Genomic DNA, 22,812 nt, shown 5'->3' with positions numbered 1-22,812 from the left:
GTCAATTTCTTATCTACAAAGTACAAACTAAACACCAAAAGTCAGCCAGCTAATCTAGCCCTTAAGTCTTCCATTAAAAGAAAGTACCGACCTTGATATTAATGATTACAGAACTTTCATAAACAAAGATAGAATCCACTAAAGACGGATTTGAGTGATACGAAGAAATGACTGCAACAACCCACTAAACCAACCTATTGTGCTTTAGAGAAAAATGTGTGGAGGTCAGAGGCTTAGCAAGCATGAAGATTGACTGTGCAAAAAGGAGCTTATAGTGCTTCTACACATGATTGGTAAATCTGGCCTTTGTTAAATCAAAACTGGGTGCAAGGTGGTTAAGGAGATTTCAGATCTTCAAGATTAGACAGAGAGATAAGAGGTATCAGCTTCAGAGTGGGGCAAAACCTAATATTCCCTGAAAATAGGGATTGTGACTGACGTAGAATGTACAGATCAAGATGGATAAGGATGATCCTCATGATAAAAATAGATGTATCGTGCTCAGACTTAACTTTTATATCAGTCCATGGTTGAAGTATGAGGTGTGGGGTTGAGCAAGGAACAATCTGTGTGGATGACTACTAAGACAGAATTGAATCAACTACCATTTAAAATGTGACAGCAAATAATTCCACAAAAAGGACCATCAGATGATAATATAGACAACTTTTCCAAGCTTTATGACCTGCAAGGTAGATGCAATACATAAACTCAAATCAAGCTTTCAATAAGGATAACAAAGAGGGAATCATTCTCAAAGATAGATTTAGGGCCTATACATAAAATCCCCTTTCCCAAATGCAATTGTGATCCACAAAAAAAATGAGGGATATGATTAAGACATTTTTAAATTCACTAGCATAATGTAGGAAAGCCAGGAATGGATAGGGTGCCCATTCAAATAAATTACGAATTTACAGAAGATCGTGGAAAAAGTTAATAGCTCAATTTAACTTGCACGGCAAAACTAAAGTTATACATGCATGACCACCGCCACCACCAGCATAGGTCTTGAATCTTTGACCATATGGATGGTCACTGAGTCAGCAATTCTAGCTACATCATTCTTCAAATACCTACATGCACTACCCACCTCCACTCCACTAGACAACCAACAATAGCCCCTTGCTGCAGATGATCAGTTCCAAAATGGCTCTATCAAGTAAAGTGATCGATCAAATCAACATCCACTACATTCTCTATAAGGGCAGTCGATAAGCGAAAAATAATAAGCAAAAAGAAATGGGGTGGCCCAAAATCATGAGAAGCCTATTCATACCCATGTCAAAAACTGTTCCCTAGCTGAAGAAGTGGGCATAATCAAACCAACACCTAATTCTCAGTTTGTTCTTGACATACACGTCATGCAGTCTAAAGAGGAAAATACACACATCCATAGTATGTCTGATGTGTATGGGCGGGTGGTAGCTTTGCCAATTATGCAAACGGAGTACCCACATCAATTTATCAAGTACAAAATAAGCATCATTTATCAAGAGAAATTTATCCTATTTGATAGAGTGATTCAAGGCTAAATCTAAAGTTCAGTTTCTGGCTTAAATTTCAAGTATTTGGCACATCATAGGATTTCCAATATATCATTTAGTGTATAAGCAAATATCAACAAAATTATGTGACAGGTGTATATAATACACTCATTGCACATTATAATCAAGTAGCTCATAAGGTATTGTTATATACACTTCCATTAAAATTAAATTTTCATTCAACTATTTCAGCATACAATAGCTACAGAATATAATTACACATACATTTTGGGAGAGTGATGCTCTTTGCCCGACGTTATCCTAAATCATGATCCTTCATCAAACACATGATCACTTCCTATCGTCCAGTTGATATTCTCTTAATTCTTAGTGAATTGCTCTTGTCAGATGCTTGAAATTCATGTCTTCCATCTTGCTGCAAGCTCATATCAAAAACATCAGACTCTGAACCATTCAATTTCAATGAACCATTGCCCCTACTTTGCCGACTTTCGCCACCGCGCATTGTGGGACTCTGTCCTCTCTGTTTCCTATCAAAACCAACTTGTCCAGAATTAAACCCACTTGAAGACTCAGTCTTTCTCCTACCCCCCTTCTTCTTCATTTTACCATTATACTTCTTCCCATTTTGGCCATTCAAACTCAACAATTCCGAAGACTTTTTCAGATCCAAACCCTCCCCATCTAAGCGCTCTGCACCCAAGGACTCACTCTCCCATTCACTACATGACCCACCTCCCACTTTCCCATTACTCTTAAACCCATTACCCAATTCCTCCACTGCCCCAAACCCACCATCTTCTGAAGCTAAACCCTCCATTTCCTCAGACCCAGAAATTCTTTTATACGGTCTTACACTATGAACAACTCCTTTGGGGAAAAACCTCGCAGAGGGCAAGTCATCCATGGTGTGAAACAACTGCGGGCCGTCCCTCTCGGTCCACAAATCGAACCCACCGGGCCTCTGGAACCTATCAGCCAACACCTTGAGCTGCTCGTCGGCGCTGATAGAGAACAAGTTGGGAGCTTTCTCGACGACCTCCCAGGGCCGCTCGAGCTCTGACACGGCGGCTTTGAGCTCGGCCCTCTTGCGCATCTCGTAGATTTGGCGCTCGCGGCAGAGCCTGGCCTTGAGGAGCTGCTTGGCCTTCTTCGCCTGCATGTGTTTCCACTGCCACTTTGATACGCCGCCGGGGAAGGTTCTGGGTCCGCCGCCCATTCGGATGATTGTGGGTTTGGGGGTTAGGGTTTGTGATTGGAGGGAGAGGTGGGAGAGCTGTGTGTGGAGGAAGAGAGGGGTTGGGGATGTTAGGGAATTGGAGGATGAGAGAAGCTGATGGGGTTGGGTTTGGAAGATTGACATTTTGAGGAGGGATTGTGGGGTAGGCTGAGAAATTGGAGGAGTGGATAGAACGGAATTACCGTTTTGCAGAGAATGCACGAAGAAGAAGAAGAAGCACTGTGGACTTTCCGAGTTTGTGGCTGTTGACCTCTTACCATGGAATTGGATGAGGGAGTACGGAGCCGAAGGAATGACTTTGAACCTCGTTCACACCCGGCCCATCAACACAAAAGCTTAAGTCCGTGGGCCGATTCATAGGCCCAGGATCAAGCACACAGCCCAGGACCCTTTACGTCTCTCTCTCTCTTAAGATCACCTAATCAACTTGGTAGGACTCCGTATTGAATATAGATAAGACAAGGAAACAGTGATCCAGATTGATTTCTTTATGTCTTAATTGAGGAATTTTCAATTTAAACCTTGAGTTATTGCATCTAATCACTATAGTCTATAGGACTAATTTGATTCCATGGGTTGCCACTTAACTTCAAATGCACAAATTTAATGAGTCGGAAAAAAGTCTTAAGGAAAATAATTGGGTTCTATAACATCTCCAAGTGTTTGGATGACCAAGACAAATAAAATAACCAAGCACCAATAATTTGTACTCTTACTGCCTTAATATGTAAGGTGCCCTTAATATATAAGGTGCGCGCATTGATTATGACATAGATGCAATACTCTCGTTAAGAAATACTGAAATGCACGACTTTACAAATTAATTCCAAGCACGATTTCACAACCTAAAGTACTTCAAATTGGACAATTAAATTATTCTTAACACACAAAAAACTGAGCATTACATAAATATATATTTAATATTTCATGACATTGAGGCTCCATTTTCACCTTCACCTTCATAACAATCAGCCACAGCCGTTAAAGAAAATTAGTAAGAGCTCGTTTGGTACGTCGGATTGTACTGACTAATTTCTACTATATAGTATTAATTTGTTTCGGAGAGTACTGACTGTTTATCTATAATATTATTAGGCGTTTGGTAATGTTCCAGATAAATAGTCTGACTAAGCTATACTGTGTTTGGTGCTTTGTCGAATAGCAGCGGATTAGACTATTTGTTTAATTATTTGATAACTTAGTGGAAATTGAAATTCATATAAGACAGAACAACACAACTGGTCACTGAAACTAATACTAACCACCAATTCAATATACCGCATAACCGCCTCAACCGGTGTGGTTTCTTTACAATCGAGCTCAAAAAAGTGCCCATTCTCAGCAATATGAACCAAAAGCCTGCCTTGGTGAACCACATCTTTAGTGATGCTAGAACTCAACTTATCCCAAAAATAATGATTCTCCACCACAAAGTCCAAGGAACACAACAAACAGCCAGTACCACCTTATTCATATACAGTGATTTCTAAACCCAAAAGTTTACATGAACACCGCAAAACAAATGAATTCAGCCCCTTTTCCAAGATAACCTGCACCGAACTAGAAAATTTCAGATTTTTATATCTTAAGCCTCGATAAAACCCCAAACTACCACAAACCCACCACCAAAGTTTGCAAATTTAACACAATCTAAACAGCCCACCAAGGATTTTATCGAAGAAAATCAATGATTGTCATCGACCTAGCATTGAGAACTTTAAAGAATCCCAACTTCAACAATACCAACCAAAGTTTTCTCATAATTGTCTGCAACTTTGAAAAAAAAACTCTAAACAAGATAAACAAAACCCTATTTGAAGAAAAACACCGCCCAAGCAAAACTTTAAAGAAAAAATTATAACCTATTTCCCACAAAAATGTAATAAAATCTAAATTAGATGGGTTTTCACGTAGAAAGCGTTTTTTTGTTTTCCCAAGTCTTTATAATTAAGCATGTATTATTTAATCATGGGTGTGTGGGTTGTATTAGTTAGTCAGATAAGGAGAGTATTAAAAGTCCAGTCTGGCTTACATAGTCAGGTAATTAAATTATACAAGTTCACACCAAACAAGTGACATTGACTATTTACTCATATCCAGAATCTAATACGGTGTACCAAACATGTCATAAGTGATAATTTCATGATCACACTATTAATAAAATAAATAACTTACGATAAACAACAAAACAAAACTTAATCTACAAATGAATAATAGTAGTGAATAAAACAAAGAACTGACTTTATATGTAGATAGAGGCTTGCAAACTTGGCAATGTCCTAAAGACAGAATTTCGCCCCTTCTCTGTGCTTGAAGTTCAATAGGCATCTATCTCCCATGATTCAACTATCTATAAATCAAAGACCCAGCACAGGATCTTTGATTTCTAGCGAACTTGGATGTGCTCCTCTCCAATTAAGTATGTAGTATGAACAAGAAAGTTTATGTAATAAATCTGATGAAAGATCGCTGTTATTAATTTGGTTAGGACTTGGTACTTATAAAATAGATATTGTAACCTTTCAAAGAGAGACATCAAGCAGTTTTAAGTTTCAAAATTCAAAAAGAAAAGATATGTCTTAACATTTTGAATTCTGCAGTTAAAACCAAAAGAAAGGCCGGGTACATTTGAAGTTATTAGAGCCCAAGTGCCCACATCTTGAGTTCAACCCGCGTTATTTGTTCTCAACTCTAACAACAGCCACCTTCTGCACATTCTTGTACGAGTACCGCCGAGCCAAGAAGACGTAGACACACAAATTTGCTGCAGTCATGCATGTCAACAGCCAGTAAAACCAGTCCAACCGACTAGAGTTCAAGTCCTTACCAAACCAACTCTTCCCACTCTTCCCCGTGATGTGATCAACGGCTGTGATCAACAGGCTGCTAAGGAAGCTCCCAGCTCCAATTACACTGAGGTAAAATGCAATGCCTAAGCTTCTCATGGAGTCAGGGACTTGGTCATAGAAATACTCCTGCAACCCCACAAGAGTGAACCCATCTCCCAAACCAATGATCACAAATTGGGGTGCCAACCAGAACACACTCATGGAATGTGAATCCTTTAGAGGGTCTTTTTCAACAGCTCCTAGTCTTTTTTTCTCTACAAGAGCAGCTACTACCATCGTAAGAATTGAGAATAGCATTCCAATTCCAATCCTTTGGAGGATGTTCATTCCTCGCTCGTTTTCGGTTGTCCTCCTCAGCATTGGGACTAGGAGTTTCTCGTAGAATGTGACGGATATGATCATTCCTATGGCTGCAAAGGAGAAAATTGAAGCTGGGGGGATCTCGAAGTTGCTGGCGAAGATCTTTCTGTTCATGGTGGTTCCTTGTTTGATGAAGAATGTGGAGGTTTGTGCTACACAGATTCCAAATGGTAAGGTGGCTACCCAAATGGGGATCATATTTAGGACAAGTTTCATCTCCTCCACCTTGGTCACAGTTGCAAGTCTCCATGGACTCTGCTCCTCAGCTAAATTTTGTGTGCTTATGATGGCTGCCTTGTCAAGAAATCTGAAACGCATGCATTATGCCAGAAAATTAATGTTCATGTGTCTTTCATTAATTATGATGTAGCATGCATATAGTCCGGAGAGTGTCTCTTATTAGACAATTATATGCTAACATAATGTGGAGTTTTACTACATATATAATTACTGTGATATAATGTTTTAATAGATAATAGACAATTTAACGATGTTAAATTGTAAGACATGATTTTACATCTTATTGACAATCTGACAATATAACATATTAGAGTGTCTGATTGAGAAAATTTTTCTGTTTACTGACTTACTTGAGCTTCTTGGTGTGACACAAAAGTCTGTCATGGACCTTCTCCGACTTGGGAACTTCATACAACTGAGCAGAATCAGAAGGGTATGGAAGATGTCTCTTAGCAATGGCTGCCACAAGAACTTGCATCATTGATGTGAAGGGGCTCCCAGTTGGTCTCCTATACCGGTAATGTGGCCTTCCAACTAGGAAGATAACCAGTGAGACAGCCATGACTACTGTGAGAACAATATCTGCAACTCCCCAACTCACATGGTCTTGTACATATACAACCACAGTCACACCGAGTAAAAGCCCACAGCAGAGGGCAAAGTTCCACCAGTTGAAATAGGACATCTTCTGCTTTCTTTCTTCAGGGTGATCATCATCAAACTGGTCGGCTCCAAAGCTCTCCAAAGAGGGCTTGTGCCCCCCAGTTCCTATAGAGATCAAATAAATGGCAAGGAAGAAGACCACTTCATGAATTTTTCTGGGTTCTTGACATGGTGTAGTGTCACATGGCTTTAAGCTTGGTACGAACCAGGACATGGATAGAAGAATTAAACCCTGTTTTTTGTCACAACAAAATAGTAATAGGGTTTCAAAATTGAGAGCAAAATAATTAATAACCAATTTGTTTGAAAAATCTAACAGGGATAATTACCAGGAGGTAAATGCTGGATGAAACAAGAACTGTTGAGAAGCGTCCCAAGTATGCATCAGCTATGAACCCTCCAATAAGTGGAATCAATGTGGTGACACCGGACCAGTAGTTGACACTTTTAGCTGCGACCTTGAGGTCGTCGTGAATTACTTTGGTGAGGTATATAATTAAGCTAGTTGCTATTCCAAAGTAACTCAACCTCTCACTGAACTCAATTGCTGCATACACAAGCAAAATCACATACAGTTAAAATGCAGGAAAGAATTAAACATTTATGATTTATCAATTGGGTTATGTTTGGGTCATATAATGTTGTGCTCTTTATCTGTAAAAGTAGTATTACATACTCACCTCAGTACGTACCTCACCATCATATTGTACTCTACTATAATAAAATGCGATTATGGAAAATGATGTCATAGATATGGCCATTCAAAAGTGGAAGAAAATTATATATATGTGGCCTCGGACCACTTTACGTATGGTCCTTCGAAAATCTTGTCTGATCTACTTTACCCCTATGAATTTCGTAGCCAACAATAAGAACACATAGTTTAAGTTATTTCGGTTGACCACGCCATGTCTTCTTGTATTGATCTCTACATTATGCGTCTCCTGTTGACCTACTTAAAACTGCAGTGGGCGGTGGGCTTTTTTGGTGAAATGAGGATATGACACGACAGATCACAATTGTAGTACTACTCTTGTGAGATAAACAGTGAAGAAGTACCATGTAGCTAGACTACATGAATGAGAATGAAAGATACATATTGAATCAAACAATCTATAATTATTTTAGTGGTGTGAAATTTACACTTCATTTATTAGTAAACATACGATAGAAATTTCAAATATATATATTGGGAGTTTCGTATGTATTAGTTGGCATGCACAATTAATAACACTTAGCTAGTGAGCTTTTCGGCACTAATTTGTTGCTTGTGTAAATGGGGTAGGGGTGGCCATTGGCCAGAATCAATTTCAAGGAACACTCTCATATGCTAAGTGCTGCAGAGGCCCCTAGCTCCCACGTGCACTCTAACCTCCTACCTGATTCCCGCGACTGCTTCTCAAACATGAACCACTCTTTATCCGTGAAACATCTTTGCATGTATATATATATATATATTCATGGCCCATATTATCAAGATATGATACAAGTTAATCCTATAATTGATGAGGCATTAATGCATGAACATAATGTCTCCAAGACTCCAACTATTTAAGTAGGAGAAAACATAGGTTGTGATATATATCATGTTCTTGTTTAGAACAAGTTATGACATGAGCATGCATGGAATAAATAAGTTGATGATTTATGGATTATAGATAAAGCTCAAGAAAAGTAGCATGGAATACGCTTACGATTTTTCTCAACAACCAAACAGAGCACAAGGAATCCGAATCTTGATCTCGAGGTTATTTGACATAATAGTATTCCTTACCTACAATAAAGAGGGAGGCTTTCCAAACCCCAGTTGAAGCTCGGAGAGGAACATTTCCTTTATGATCCATAGAAGAATCATAAACCCACTTCTCCTCATCTTCAACCAGCTTGCTTGACTCTGCTTCCTTTATCTCTACTTCCATCGATGATCTTCACTGAGAAATTTCTGGTATTATATATTAAGAAAGCAATAAGCTAGGCTTTGTGGGATTCCTAATAAGATGGATATCTTGTATATATATATATATATATATATATATATATATATGATAGAGTATGGGTTGTCGGTATGAAAGCGTTTACTTTGGTGCTCTATATATTATTAGTGAGGAAAATATTAATTTATTGTATACATTCCAAATCATTTATTGAAAACCCCTCTAATTAACATGATCAGCTAGAAACGACAACAAAGTCATTAGTATTTATAATCCAAATAACAATACTCACAGGTTAAGGATAAAGAAAATATCTTCAATTCCTTATTTATTTTAAAGATAAAGAAATCTTGAAGGTAAAAATTTAAATATAGTCTCAAATAATATAATTAACTTAAAAATAAGAGAAATAGAAGGAAAAATGTTATTGGAATAGTAATAGTATTGAACTTATAAATTATATATACTTGTTTATCCATATAATGAAGTCTTTTAAGATAATATTATTGTCACGTATAATTTTTCACTTTTATATAGTAAATTTGTTTTAATTTTGAGTTTCTTCCCTATTATACTAGAAAAGAAAATGGAGCACTTTACCCTGAGTTAGATTCCTTTAATTACCTGGGTCTCCAACAATAAAGTTTGTTTTACGCCTACTATTTTAATTACTTTTGTGATTTATTGGTTCCTCACTACCAAATTTAAACAAAATTTTGCAATAGTACTTATAATCATATATGGGATATTTTTCCAGGATGCACAATATACTTATAACGTGGTGATGAGGTCAGTGCATTACTGCATTGTATGGCTCGACCAGGTGTAGGAGAAACTAACGCGGCTTAATTATAATATTGATCCCATTGTTAATTTATCCATTTTTTTAAAGCTAATGTCACGATCGATATCAGTAGTTGAAATCACAATAGACCAGATTTTTTTTTTGGCCAAACACAATAGACCATAGTTAATGGGCCACTTTCCCTGCATTTATTATTTAACTAGCTAGACTCACATTCCCAACTAATGGACCGATTAGCCTCATGATTAAACTATTTAAGGTCAATCAGAAGAGTTGCTGCAATTCTAACCAAATTCTTTGGCCTTGCTGATTCATGATGATCATCAGTTTCTCTCAATTCAAGTTTATAAAGAAAGTTTGAATCCAGTCGCTTCCTTTATAATATTATTTATAATATTATGCATATTATTTATAATATGTGAGACTCACTTCATTGTGAGAGATGCCGCATTAAGGCCCCGTTTGAGATTGTTGTGGAGGACCCAAAAGCTGCTGTGGATGACAATTCTCAATCACCCACAGCAGTTTTGGTGTTTGGTAAAAAAATGAAAAAGTGCTTTACTCCACAATTCTCAACTCCCCACAGCAAAAATAGAAAGCAAGTTTATAGATGCTTTAGAAAGCTGCAGTGAATCACAGTAACAATGAAAAATTTATTTTACCCATAATACCCTCATTTTAGTAATTATAAATAGTTACAGCAGTTTTACATTACAATTTACCAAATATCTTCATACTTCTTTTTGTACTCACAATACTTTTGAAAATATAGTTTACCAAACACTCAACTGTTTTACTTCACAGATGACTTTACTTCACAACCGTTTTACTTCACAGCTATTTTTTCTCACAGCAATCTCAAATTAAGTCTAAGACATGTCTAATAGAAGACTCTCTCATCATTCATGTCCAAGCCATCAAAGGACTAGTTAAGTGTCATTCTCTTTGTGGGACCCACCTCATTGTGAGAGATGCCCCATTAAGGCATGTCTCATGGAAGACTCTTTCATTATTTATGTCAAAGCCATCAAAGGGCCGGTTAAGTGTCATTGCTTTACATGCATGTCGTATGTCATTGGTATGTGATATTATTTTTTAATTCTTAAATTTTGACGAATTTATTTTTTCACTATTAATTAAGATTTAGATTATCTACCGTTAGATATAATTGTAGTTAATTAGATATACACCCATTTATAAAGCCCAATTTGATATTACCTCATCCTTTTGATATACATCTATTTTTGAATTTGTCACGTATGATTATCTATTTTCTACAAAAAAAATTCATTTTGTGATTTCCGCTTTTACCATTTGTGTTGAAAAAAGGTAAATTTTGTTTTTGTCAATTAATGCCTTATTTCAAGGTATTGTCATGAAAACATTTTGTAATTAATTGCCATTAATTTATGAAGTTGAATATTAAATTTTTTGATTTTTTGATTTTCATTTTCAAATTTACATTTGTGTACTAGGTAGTTTCTTTTTAATAACACTAGTACTAAGGTTTAATAGATATATATAAAAAAGAAATAAAAAAAGTGGCTAACAAACCTACCAAAAAAACTTGAAAAAGGTAGATTATGACTAACAAACTTTGAATAAAGGTAATGTATTACGATCAAACCTTTTACAAAGATAGTTTACAACACTCAAACCTTGTGAATATGTAGTTTCTGACTATCAAACCTAGTTACTAATAAACAAATGACTATCAAACCATGTGAATAGGTATTTTATGAACAAAAGTCATTCAAACAAACAAGAATATTTTGATAATCGCTAAGCATTGTATGTAACAATCAAACCTCTCCAAGATGAAATGAAATAGAAGAATGTGTGATCATACTTACAGAACAGGTGTCAATCTATAAATTCTCATTTAATAATTAAACAATAATATTTTGACAATTGCTAAGTATTTATATTTACATGAACTGTAAGTAACAATCAAATCTCTCTAAGATGGAAGAAAATAGAAGAATGTGAGATCATACCTACAAAACAGGTGCCAATCTTACAACTATGAAGCCTCCACCCTAGGTGTCAAACCTAGCACCAAAAAATCTCCACCGTAGGTGTCAAACCTCAAAACCCATAAAATTTGATGTACGTTATAACCCATAATTTCATCTTCAATTTCCCAATTGTAGATGCCGTAATGGACATGTTGTCACCCATAAATTCTCACATCTACTATAGGAGTGATTTTTGCAATCACAAGATTTAGGATAACAAACATATTTGATTATAGGAGTGATTCTTGCTAATTATACGGCATGGCATCAGAGAGGTGGGATGGCAACAAGATTCTAGGCGTGATTCTAAAACGTATTTGAATACCTAATAAGGAGGCATGGCATATTCCGTAAATTAAAAAAAAAAAAAAAACACCCACTTGAAGACTCAGGCCCAGTTTGGGATTGTTGTGAAGAACCCAAAAGCTGCTGTGAATGACAATTCTCAATCACCCACAGCAGTTTTGGTGTTTGGTAAAAAAATAAAAAAGTGTTTTGCCCCACAATTCTCAACTCCCCACAGCAAAAATAGAAAGTAAGTTTGTAGGTGTTTTTGAAAGCTGCAGTGAATCACATCAACAATGAAAATTTTATTTTATCCATAATACCCTTATTTTAGTAATTATAAATAGCCACAGCAATTTTACATTACAATTTACCAAACACTTTCATATTGTTTTTTGTACTCACAACACTTTTGAAAATATAGTTTACCAAACACTCAATTGTTTTACTTCACAGTTGTTTTTTCTCACAGCAATCCCAAACTAAGCCTCAGTCTTTCTCCTACCCCCCCTTCTTCATTTTACCATTATACGTCTTCCCATTTTGGCCATTAAAAGACAACAATTCCAAATACTTTTTCAGATCCAAACCCTCCCCATCTAATCGAATGACTTATTGTCGCATTCACTACATGACCTACCTCTCATTTTCCCATTACTTTTAGGGCATGTTTTCCTAAAGGGAATGACAATGGGGGAATGAAAATGATTCCTATTCTTGTGTTTACTAACATATATTTGAGAATCATTCTCATTCTCATTCTCATTCATGTGTTTACTTAACAGTTGAGAATGAGAATCATTCTCATTCCCTAGTTTACTAAACTCAGAGGGGAAAAGGAATGCATGTGGGGCCCACAAAAATCAGGAATGAGATTTCTGATTTTGAGGGAATGAGGGAGGGGGAATCATAATGAAATTTTCATGTTCAAAATGTCCCTACATTTTTTAAGAAAAGTCAAAAATATATTTTATTTTATCATTTAAAATGAATAATTAAGTAAATATTCATCTTTTTGAATATTTATTATTTACAAAATTGTGATTAATAAATGTAATGGATTAAAAAATTAATAGAAATATAAAGGATTACAAAAATTGTGAATATTAAATAGTTGATAGAAATAAATTGTAAAAAGTATTAAAATTGTAAATATAAATAGTTAGTAGATGGATTAAAAAATAAAAATATTAAAATTGTGAATATTAATAAATAAAAATATTAAAATTGTGATTAATAAATATAATAGATTAATAAATAGTTGATAGAAATATAAATAGTAGTAAAATGAATATTTATCATTTAAAGTATTGTGATTAATAAATAGCTTCTAAAAAATATAATTGATGTCGTAGAAGGCCATTTTGGTATTCAAACTCATTTTTATTATGATTTCTATTAGTTAGTAAACATGTTTATATAAATTAACTTTATTTTCATTTTCATTATTAACAATTAGTAAACACTTTATTTGAATTCATGTTCATTCTGATTTCTATTCATTTTGATCCTTTCTCATTTTCTTTTATTCTAATTTATTTCATTGTGATTCATTCTCATTCTGATTCCTGTTTATTTCAATTTTTGTTCATTCTGATTATTCTTGCATATTTGGATTCCAGTTTAATAAACACGTCCTTCAAGTCTTAAACCCATTACCCAATTCCTCCACTGCCCCAAAGCCACCATCTTCTGAAGCTAAACCCTCCAATTCCTCAGACCCAGAAATTCTTTTATACGGTCTTACACTATGAACAACTCCTTTGGGGAAAAACCTCGCAGAGGGCAAGTCATCCATGGTGTAAAACAACTGAGGGCCGTCCCTCTCGGCCCCCAAATCGAACCCACCGGGCCTCTGGAACCTATCAGCCAACACCTTGAGCTGCTCGTCGGCGCTGATAGAGAACAAGTTGGGAGCTTTCTCGACGACCTCCCAGGGTCGCTCGAGCTCTGACACGGCGGCTTTGAGCTCGGCCCTCTTGCGCATCTCGTAGATTTGGCGCTCGCGGCAGAGCCTGGCCTTGAGGAGCTGCTTGGCCTTCTTCGCCTGCATGCGTTTCCACTGCCACTTTGATACGCCGCCGGGGAAGGTTCTGGGTCCGCCGCCCATTCTGATGATTGTGGGTTTGGGGGTTAGGGTTTGTGATCGGAGGGAGAGGTGGGAGAGCTGTGTGTGGAGGAAGAGAGGGGTTGGGGATGTTAGGGAATTGGAGGATGAGAGAAGCTGATGGAGTTTCCGAGTTTGAATATAGACAAGACAAGGAAACAGTGATCCAGATCGATTTCTTTATGTCTTAATTGAGGAATTTTCAATTTAAACATTGAGTTATTGCATCTAATCACTATAGTCTATAGGACTAATTTGATTCCATCGGTTGCCACTTAACTTCAAATGTATAAATTTAATGAGTTGGGAAAAAGTCTTATGGTGCGTTTGGATGAAGTAATTTGAAACTACTAAGGAATTCACAAATGACGGAATTTAAAATGACGTGATTTAAAATTCTAGAATTTGTAAATTCTCTTGTTTGGATAAATGTAATCATAATGAAATTTAAATACGAAATTTATAATAGTTTTATAAAAGAGTGATGGTGATAGTTGCAACAATAAAAATGATGTTTGTGGTAAGTTGACGATGGTAGTAGGGGTGATGGCCCACGGGCGGTGGGAGAAATGGTGGTGGCAAAAATTGGGGTATTGGAGGTGGTGGCAACGGCGACATTGGCGGTGATGGTGATGGTGGTGGCGACGACAACAGCGATGGTGGTGGTGATGGCATTGGTGATGGAGGCGGCGGCGGCGGTGTCAGTGTCGGTGGTGGTGGTGGTGGTGGCGGTGGCGGTGTCAATGGTGGTGGCGGTGTCAATGGTGGTGACGGTGGCGGCGACGGTGGTGGCAATAGTGGCGGCTGTGGTGGTAGCGGCGGAGGTGGTGTTGGTGGTGGTGGCAGCCGGCAGTGGTAGTGGTGGTGGCGGTGTCGGTGGTGGTGGTGACGGTGGCGGCGGTAGCGGTAGTAGTAGTGGCAGAGGTGGTGGTGGCGGCGAAGGTGGTGTCGATGGTTGTGGTGGTGATGGTGGCGGCAGAGGTGGCGGTGGTGGTGGCAGTGGTGGTGACGATGGTGGTGGTGGTAGTGGTGGTGGTATTGTAATTAATTGGCAAGGTAATTGGTAGACACGACTTTTTTTTTATTTTTATAAAAATTAGAATTTTGAAAATGACACCAATTTATGTGGAATTTAAACTTGGAATTTACAGCCTTCAAATCCCAAGTTTTTTTCCACATAGAATTTACAAAATTCTATATTTATGGACCCAAACAAGGAAATTAGAGCATGTAATTTCTTAAATGCTGAGTTTTGTTTAAATTCCAAGTTTTTTTTCTCCATCCAAACACACCATTAAGGAAAACAATTAGGTTCTATAACATCTCCAATAATGTGTTTAGACGACCAAGACAAATAAAATAACCAAGAACCAATAATTTGTACTCTTACTGCCTTAATATATAAGGTGCGCGCATTGATTATGACATACATGCAATACTTTCATTAAGAAATATTTAAAATTTCAAATTGGACAATTAAATTACTCGTAACACACAAAAAACTGAGCAGTACATAAATATATATTTAATATTTCATGCCATTTAGGCTCCATTTGCACCTTCACCTTCATAGCAATCAGCCACAGCCACCTTCTGCACATTCTTGTACGAGTACCGCCGAGCCAAGAAGACGTAGAAACACAAATTTGCTGCAGTCATGCATGCCAACAGCCAGTAAAATCTGTCCAACCGACTAGAGTTCAAGTCCTTACCAAACCAACTCTTCCCACTCTTCCCCGTGATGTGATCAACGGCTGTGATCAACAGGCTGCTAAGGAAGCTCCCAACTCCAATCACACTGAGGTAAAATGCAATGCCTAAGCTTCTCATGGAGTCAGGGACTTGGTCATAGAAATACTCCTGCAACCCCACAAGAGTGAACCCATCTCCCAAACCAATGATCACAAATTGGGGTGCCAACCAGAACACACTCATGGAATGTGAACCCTTTAGAGGGTCTTTTTCAACAGCTCCTAGTCTTTTTTTCTCTACAAGAGCAGCTACTACCATTGTAGCAATTGAGAATAGCATTCCGATTCCAATCCTTTGGAGGATGTTCATTCCTCGCTCATTTCCGGTTGTCCTCCTCAGCATTGGGACTAGGAGTTTCTCGTAGAATGTGACGGATACGATCATTCCAATGGCTGTAAGGGAGAAAATTGAGGCTGGGGGGATCTCGAAGTCGCTGGCGAAGATCTTTCTGTTCATGGTGGCTCCTTGTTTGATGAAGAATGTGGAGGCTTGTGCTACACAGATTCCAAATGGTAAGGTGGCTACCCAAATAGGGATCATGTTTAGGACAAGTTTCATCTCCTCCACCTTGGTCACAGTTGCAAGTCTCCATGGACTCTGCTCCGCAGCTAAATTTTGTGTGCTTATGATGGCTGCCTTGTCAAGAAATCTGAAACACATGCATTATGCCAGAAAATTAATGTTCATGCATGTCTTTCATTCTGATGTAGCATATAGGAGAGTGTTCTATTATAAATTAGACAATTATATGCTAACAGTTTGTGAATTCAAATCATTGATAATGTGGAGTTTTACTAGATATGTAATGTGATATAATGTTTTACTAGATAATTGACATGTAACAATGTTAAATTGTAAGATATGATTTTACATCTTATTGAAAATCTGACACCATAACATATTAGACCGTCTGATTGAGAAAATTTTCTTGTTTACTGACTTACTTGAGCTTGTTGGTGTGACACAAAAGTCTGTCATGGACCTTCTCCGACTTGGGAACTTCATACAACTGAGCAGAATCAGAAGGGTATGGAAGATGTCTCTTAGCAATGGCTGCCACAAGAACTTGCATCATTGGTGTCAAGGGGCTCCCAGTTGGTCTCCTATACCGGTAATGTGGCCTTCCAACTAGGAAGATAACCAGTGAGACAGCCATGACTGCTGTGAGAACAATATCTGCAACTCCCCAACTCACATGGTCTTGTACATATACAACCACAGTCACACCGAGTAAAAGCCCACAGCAGAAGGCAAAGTTCCACCAGTTGAAATAGGACATCTTCTGCTTTCTTTCTTCAGGGTGATCATCATCAAACTGGTCGGCTCCAAAGCTCTCCAAAGAGGGCTTGTGCCCCCCAGTTCCTATAGAGATCAAATAAATGGCAAGGAAGAAGACCACTTCATGAATTTTTCTGGGTTCCTGACATGGTGTAGTGTCACATGGCTTTAAGCTTGGTACGAACCAGGACATGGATAGAAGAATTAAACCCTGTTTTTTGTCACAACAAAATAGTAATAGGGTTTCAAAATTGAGAGCAAAATAATTAATAACCAATTTGTTTGAAAAATCTAACAGGGATAATTACCAGGAGGTAAATGATGGATGAAACAATAACAGTTGAGAAGCGTCCCAAGTATGCATCAGCTATGAACCCTCCAATAAGTGGAATCAATCTGGTGACACCGGACCAGTAGTTGACACTTTTAGCTGCGACCTTGAGGTCGTCGTGAATTACTTTGGTGAGGTATATAATTAAGCTAGTTGCTATTCCAAAGTAACTCAACCTCTCACTGAACTCAATTGCTGCATACACAAGCAATATCACATACAGTTAAAATGCAGGAAAGAATTAAACATTTATGATTTATCAATTGGGTTATGTTTTGGGTTATATAATGTTGTGCTCTTTATCTGTAAAAGTAGTATTACAACTCACCTCAGTACCTCACCATCATATTGCACTCTACTATAATAAAATGCGATTATGGAAAATGATGTCATACATATGGCCATGGAAGAAAATTATATATATTTGGAAAATGATGTCATACATATTTGGCCATGTCTTCTTGTATTGATCTCTACATCATGCATCTCTTATTGACCTACTTAAAACTGCAGTAGGCGGTGGGCTTTTTTGGTGAAATGAGGATATGACACGACAGGTCACAATTGTAGTACGTACTACTCTTGTGAGATAAACAGTGAAGAAGTACCATGTAGCTATAATTATTTTAGAATGAATGAGAATGAAAGATACATATTAAATCAAACAATCTATAATTATTTTAGTGGCGTAAAATTTACACTTAATTTATTAGTAAACATATGATAGAAATTTCAAATATATATATTGGGAGTTTCGTATGTATTAGTTGGCATGCACAATTAATAACACTTAGCTAGTGAGCTTTTCAGCACTAATTTGTTGCTTGTGTAAATGGGGTAGGGGTGGCCATTGGCCAGAATCAATTTCAAGGAACACTCTAATATGCTTAGTGCTGCAGAGGCCCCTAGCTCGCTCCCACGTGCACTCTAACCTCCTACCTGATTCCCGACTGCTGCTTAAACATGAACCACTCTTTATCCGTGAAACAACTTTGCATGTATATATATATATATATATATATATTCATGGCCCATATATATCAAGATATGATACAAGTTAATCCTATAATTGATGAGGCATTAATGCATGAGCATAATGTCTCCACCTAATTAAGTAGGAGAAAACATAGGTTGTGATATATATCATGTTTTTGTTTAGAACAAGTTATGAGTCTTATGACATGAGCATGCATGGAATAAATAAGTTGATGATTTATGGATTATAGATAAAGCTCAAGAAAAGTAGCATGGAATACGCTTATGATTTTTCTCAACAACCAAACAGAGCACAAGGAATCCGAATCTTGATCTCGAGGTTATTTGACATAATAGTATTCCTTACCTACAATAAAGAGGGAGGCTTTCCAAACCCCAGTTGAAGCTCGGAGAGGAACATTTCCTTTATGATCCATAGAAGAATCATAAACCCATTTCTCCTCATCTTCAACCAGCTTGCTTGACTTTGCTTCATTTATCTCTACTTCCATCGATGATCTTCACTGAGAAATTTCTGGTTATATTAAGAAAGCAATAAGCTAGGTTTTGTGGGATTCCTAAGAAGATGGATATCTTGTATATATATATGATAGAGTATGGGTTGTCGGTATGAAAGCGTTTACTTTGGTGCTCTATATATAGGGGAGGATTTTCAAATTTTTTTTTAACTCACTTTTTAGTGTTGGCTTTTTGAAATTCTCCAAGGAGGACGACTGAGAAGTACGTAGTCTCAGCTTAGAAAAACTGAGAAAAGAGGAAATGAATATTATTATTTATTAGTGAGGAAAATATTAATTTATTGGAGGAAATTATAAATTTGGTCTACTTATTTTATACTTAGTTCAATTTTGGTCCACGATTTGTTTTAAATTATTTTTGTTGTGTTTTCTTCCATTATAATTGAAGTATAAGTTATATTTCATCATTTTTTAGTCATAGAAATCAATTTGAAATATTAGAATAAAAGAGAATTGAAATTTGGTGAAGTTTGAAAAAATTTGAAAAATTTTTAGGAAAAATTGGTAGTTTCGGGTACCCTATTTTGGGGCCAATTATCTTGAGTTTCAGAACTCCGATGTGATTGATCTTTATATGGTTGTAAAGAGGAGACGCATGGCTTTAAAACAAATATATATATGTTTGTTGAATTTGGCTGAAATTTGATAGGGTAAAAGGCGAGACAAATTTGTGATAACAAATCTGGACCTTTATTGAACAAATGAAACAATTAACGGACTAAAACTGAATTTAAAAAAGATCATGGACCAAAATTGAACTCTCTATAAATTAAGTAGACTAAATATGTAATTATCTCTAATTTATTGTATACATTCCAACTAAGCCGCACTGTTGGTTCATAGAGAGGAATAGCATCCACAGCAATGATGGGACCAAAATTCCAAAGTCGATCAATAAAGTAATGATCCTTAATTGGCATAGGTTGCATCCACAAATTTTACTAAACACAAACTTGATTCATCGAAGAAAGCTAGCTACTTAGTACACACTACAGTAGCTCGCTAATAGTGCCTAGCTTCTGTGGAAATGTTCAATATATAAGCATAAAATTGAACATTTAGAACTCATCCCAAATTTTTTTAAAAAAATCATTTATTGAAAACCCCTATAATTAACATGATCAGCTAGAAATAACAACAAAGTCATTAGTAAATATAATCCAAATAACAATACTCACAGATTAAGGATAAAGAAAATATCCCCAATTCCTTATTCATTTTAAAGATAAAGAAATCTTGACGGTAGAAATTTAAATTTAGTCTCAAATAATATAATTAACTTAAAAATAAGAGAAATAGAAAGAAAAATGTTATTGGAATAGTAATAGGATTGAATTTATAAATTATATATACTTGTTTATCTATATAATGAAGTCTTTTAAGATAATATTATTGTCACGTATAATTTTTCACTTTTATATAGTAAATTTGTTTTAATTTTGAGTTTCTTCCCTATTATACTAGAAAAGAAAATGGAGCACTTTGCCATGAGTTAGATTCCTTTAATTACCTGGGTCTCCGACAATAAAGTTTATCAGGTCCGTCAAATCACCCCTTTACGCCTACTATTTTAATTACTTTTGTGATTTTTTGGTTTCTCACTAAGTAGCCCCTTTTATCGCTACTAAATTTAAATAAAAATTTTTATTATATTAAAATCGGTAGTGATTTGAAATTTTTAATTATATTTTTTTATTGTTTTCTTTAATGGTTTTATGTTAGATTTTAACTCTAAAATTTTGGACGAACTTTACACCCTAGAATGAGAAAAACCCTTTAAATTAAAGGAAATACCCTTCAAATCAGAAAAAGACTTTATTATAAATTAAAAAAAATTCTTATAAATTAAAAGGATTTTATTATAAATTAAAAAAAAAAATTTATAAATTATTATGAATTAAAAAGATTTTCTTATAAATTTTAAAATACTTTTGGCCTTTCTGTAAAAGCTATTTTTTTAAAAGAATTTAAACCTAATTATCTCTAATAATCATATATGGGATATTTTTCCAGGATGCACAATATACTTATAACGTGGTGATGAGGTCAGTATATGTATATGGCTCGACCAAGTGTCGGAGAAACTAATGCGGCTTAATTATAATATTGATCACATTGTTAATTTAATTAAGCCATTTTTTTAAAGCTAATGTCACGATATCATCACAGTAGCTGAAATCACAATAGACCATAGTTAATGGGCCGGCCACTTTACCTGCATTTATTATTTAACTATCTAGACTCACATTCCCAACTAATGGACCAATTAGCCTCGTGATTAAACTATTTAAGGTCAATCAGAAGAGTTGCTGATTCATGATGATCATCAGTTTCTCTCAATTCAAGTTTATAAAGAACGTTTGAATCCAGTCGCTTCCTTTTCATAATTATTTTTTTCGTAAAATTATTACTCTATAAAATGCCTACTGACATGATATGTCTCGGACCCAAAAAAGAAAGACGCATGACTCATGCATTATGCATATTATTTATAATATGTGAGACTCACTTTATTATGAGAGATGCCCATTAAAACATGTTTAATGGAAGACTCTCTCTCAACACTCATGTCCAAGCCATCAAAGGACTAATTAAGTGTCATTCTTTTTGTGGGACCCACCTCATTGTGAGAGATGTCTCATTAAGGCATGTCTCATGGAAGACTCTCTCATCATTCATGTCCAAGCCATCAAAGGGCCGGTTAAGTGTTATTTCCTCACATGCATGTCATATGTCATTGGTATGTCATATCATTTTTTAATTTTTAAATTTTGACGAATTTATTTTTTCACTATTAATTAAGATTTAGATGATCCACCGTTAGATATGATTGTAGTTAATTAGAAATACATCCATTTCTGAGGCTCAATTTGATATTACCTCATTCTTTTGATATGCACTTATTTTTGAATTTGTCACATGATTATCCATTTTCTACAAAAAAATTCATTTTGTGATTTCCTCTTTTACCATTTGTGTTGAAAAAAGGTAAATTTTGTTTTTGTAAATTAATGTCTTATTTAAAGGTATTGTCATGAAAACATTTTGTAATTAATTGCCATTAATTTATGAAGTTGAATATTAAGATTTTCCATTTTTGATTTTCGCTTTCAAATTTACATTTTTGCACTAGGTAGTTTCTTTTTAATAACACTAGTACTAAGGTTTCACATATATTAAAAAAATAAAAAATAAAAAAAAGTGGCTAACAAAACTACCAAAAAAACTTGAAAAAGGTAGATTATGACTGACAAACTTTGAATAAAGATAATGTATTACGATCGAACCTTTTACAAAGATAGTTTACAACACTCAAACCTTGTGAATAGGTAGTTTCTGACTATCAAACCTAGTTACAAAGAAACAAATGACTATCAAACCATGTAAATAGGTATTTTATGAACAAAAGTCATTTAAACAAACAAGAATATTTTGACAATCGCTAAGCATTTCTATTTACATGAACTGTATATAACAGTCAAACCTCTCCAAGATGAAATAAAATAGAAGAATGTGTGATCATACCTACATAACATGTGTCAATTTATAAATTCTCATTTAATAAATAATAATATTTTGACAATCGCTAAGTATTCTTATTTACATGAACTGTAGGTAACAATCAAATCTCTCTAAGATGGAAGGAAATAGAAGAATGTGAGATTATACCTACAGAACAGGTGCCAATCTTGCAACTACGAAGCCTCCACCGTAGGTTTTAAACCCACCGCCGAAAAACCTCAACCGTAAGTGTCAAACCTCAAAACCCATAAAATTTGATGCACGTTGTAACCCATAATTTCATCTTCAATTTCCCAATTGTAGATGCCGTAAGGGATATGTTGTCACCAATAAATTCTCTCATCCACTATAGGAGTGATTTTTGCAATCGCAAGATTTAGGGTAATAAACGTATTTGACTATAGGA

At 35.7% G+C, this 22,812-nt stretch overlaps 4 protein-coding genes across 7 annotated transcripts; all 4 read right to left on the bottom strand.

Moving 5' to 3' along the window:
• Positions 1–285: 285 nt before the first annotated feature.
• Positions 286–3,045, bottom strand: LOC147281559 (uncharacterized). Its single transcript, XM_086247504.1, has 2 exons — positions 1,773–3,045; positions 286–685 (listed from the first exon to the last, which is right to left on the bottom strand). The coding sequence occupies exon 1, from the start codon at positions 2,869–2,871 to the stop codon at positions 1,846–1,848; it is 1,026 nt and encodes a 341-aa protein (XP_086103630.1). The 5' UTR covers positions 2,872–3,045; the 3' UTR covers positions 286–685; positions 1,773–1,845.
• A 628-nt stretch (positions 3,046–3,673) lies between these two features.
• LOC147281558 (protein NRT1/ PTR FAMILY 5.6-like) lies at positions 3,674–8,808 on the bottom strand. Of its 4 annotated transcripts, none has more exons than XM_086247111.1 (5): positions 8,635–8,808; positions 7,190–7,407; positions 6,548–7,092; positions 5,443–6,264; positions 3,674–3,719 (listed from the first exon to the last, which is right to left on the bottom strand). In XM_086247111.1, exons 1-5 carry the CDS (start codon positions 8,777–8,779, stop codon positions 3,674–3,676), a joined length of 1,776 nt encoding a protein of 591 aa, XP_086103237.1. In that variant the 5' UTR covers positions 8,780–8,808. The 4 variants fall into 4 exon arrangements, with proteins under 4 accessions (XP_086103237.1, XP_086103234.1, XP_086103236.1 ...); XM_086247108.1 differs by having other exon boundaries at positions 3,674–3,725; positions 5,446–6,264; XM_086247110.1 differs by having other exon boundaries at positions 3,674–3,728; positions 5,452–6,264.
• A 4,733-nt stretch (positions 8,809–13,541) lies between these two features.
• On the bottom strand, positions 13,542–14,684 carry LOC147281557 (putative DEAD-box ATP-dependent RNA helicase 33). The gene is made up of 2 exons (XM_086246582.1): positions 14,626–14,684; positions 13,542–14,187 (listed from the first exon to the last, which is right to left on the bottom strand). Exons 1-2 carry the CDS (start codon positions 14,682–14,684, stop codon positions 13,542–13,544), a joined length of 705 nt encoding a protein of 234 aa, XP_086102708.1.
• Positions 14,685–15,551: 867 nt separating this feature from the next.
• Positions 15,552–18,857, bottom strand: LOC147281556 (protein NRT1/ PTR FAMILY 5.6-like). The gene is made up of 4 exons (XM_086246581.1): positions 18,713–18,857; positions 17,348–17,565; positions 16,706–17,250; positions 15,552–16,410 (listed from the first exon to the last, which is right to left on the bottom strand). The coding sequence occupies exons 1-4, from the start codon at positions 18,855–18,857 to the stop codon at positions 15,552–15,554; spliced, it is 1,767 nt and encodes a 588-aa protein (XP_086102707.1).
• Positions 18,858–22,812: the final 3,955 nt, after the last annotated feature.

Source organism: Dryas octopetala, chromosome 6 (assembly GCF_963921425.1).
Source record: "Dryas octopetala chromosome 6, drDryOcto1.1, whole genome shotgun sequence".
Taxonomy (NCBI): Eukaryota; Viridiplantae; Streptophyta; class Magnoliopsida; order Rosales; family Rosaceae; genus Dryas; species Dryas octopetala.
This window is presented reverse-complemented; position numbering and strand designations above follow the sequence as displayed.

Coding starts and splice junctions, on each gene's coding strand:
- LOC147281559 (XM_086247504.1), bottom strand. CDS start 2,871: ATGTCAATCTTCCAAACCCAACCCCATCAGCTTCTCTCATCCTCCAAT.
- LOC147281558 (XM_086247108.1), bottom strand. CDS start 8,779: ATGGAAGTAGAGATAAAGGAAGCAGAGTCAAGCAAGCTGGTTGAAGAT. Junction 7,093..7,189: donor CATCCAGCATTTACCTCCTG/GTAATTATCCCT, acceptor GACAAAAAACAG/GGTTTAATTCTTCTATCCAT. Junction 3,726..5,445: donor AATGTGCAGAAGGTGGCTGT/TGTTAGAGTTGA, acceptor TTCTTTAACGGC/TGTGGCTGATTGTTATGAAG.
- LOC147281557 (XM_086246582.1), bottom strand. CDS start 14,684: ATGCCATCACCACCACCATCGCTGTTGTCGTCGCCACCACCATCACCA. Junction 14,188..14,625: donor CCATCACCATCACCGCCAAT/GTCGCCGTTGCC, acceptor TAAGACATAAAG/AAATCGATCTGGATCACTGT.
- LOC147281556 (XM_086246581.1), bottom strand. CDS start 18,857: ATGGAAGTAGAGATAAATGAAGCAAAGTCAAGCAAGCTGGTTGAAGAT. Junction 17,566..18,712: donor AGCCTCCCTCTTTATTGTAG/GTAAGGAATACT, acceptor TTGTGTATGCAG/CAATTGAGTTCAGTGAGAGG. Junction 16,411..16,705: donor TGTCACACCAACAAGCTCAA/GTAAGTCAGTAA, acceptor CATGTGTTTCAG/ATTTCTTGACAAGGCAGCCA.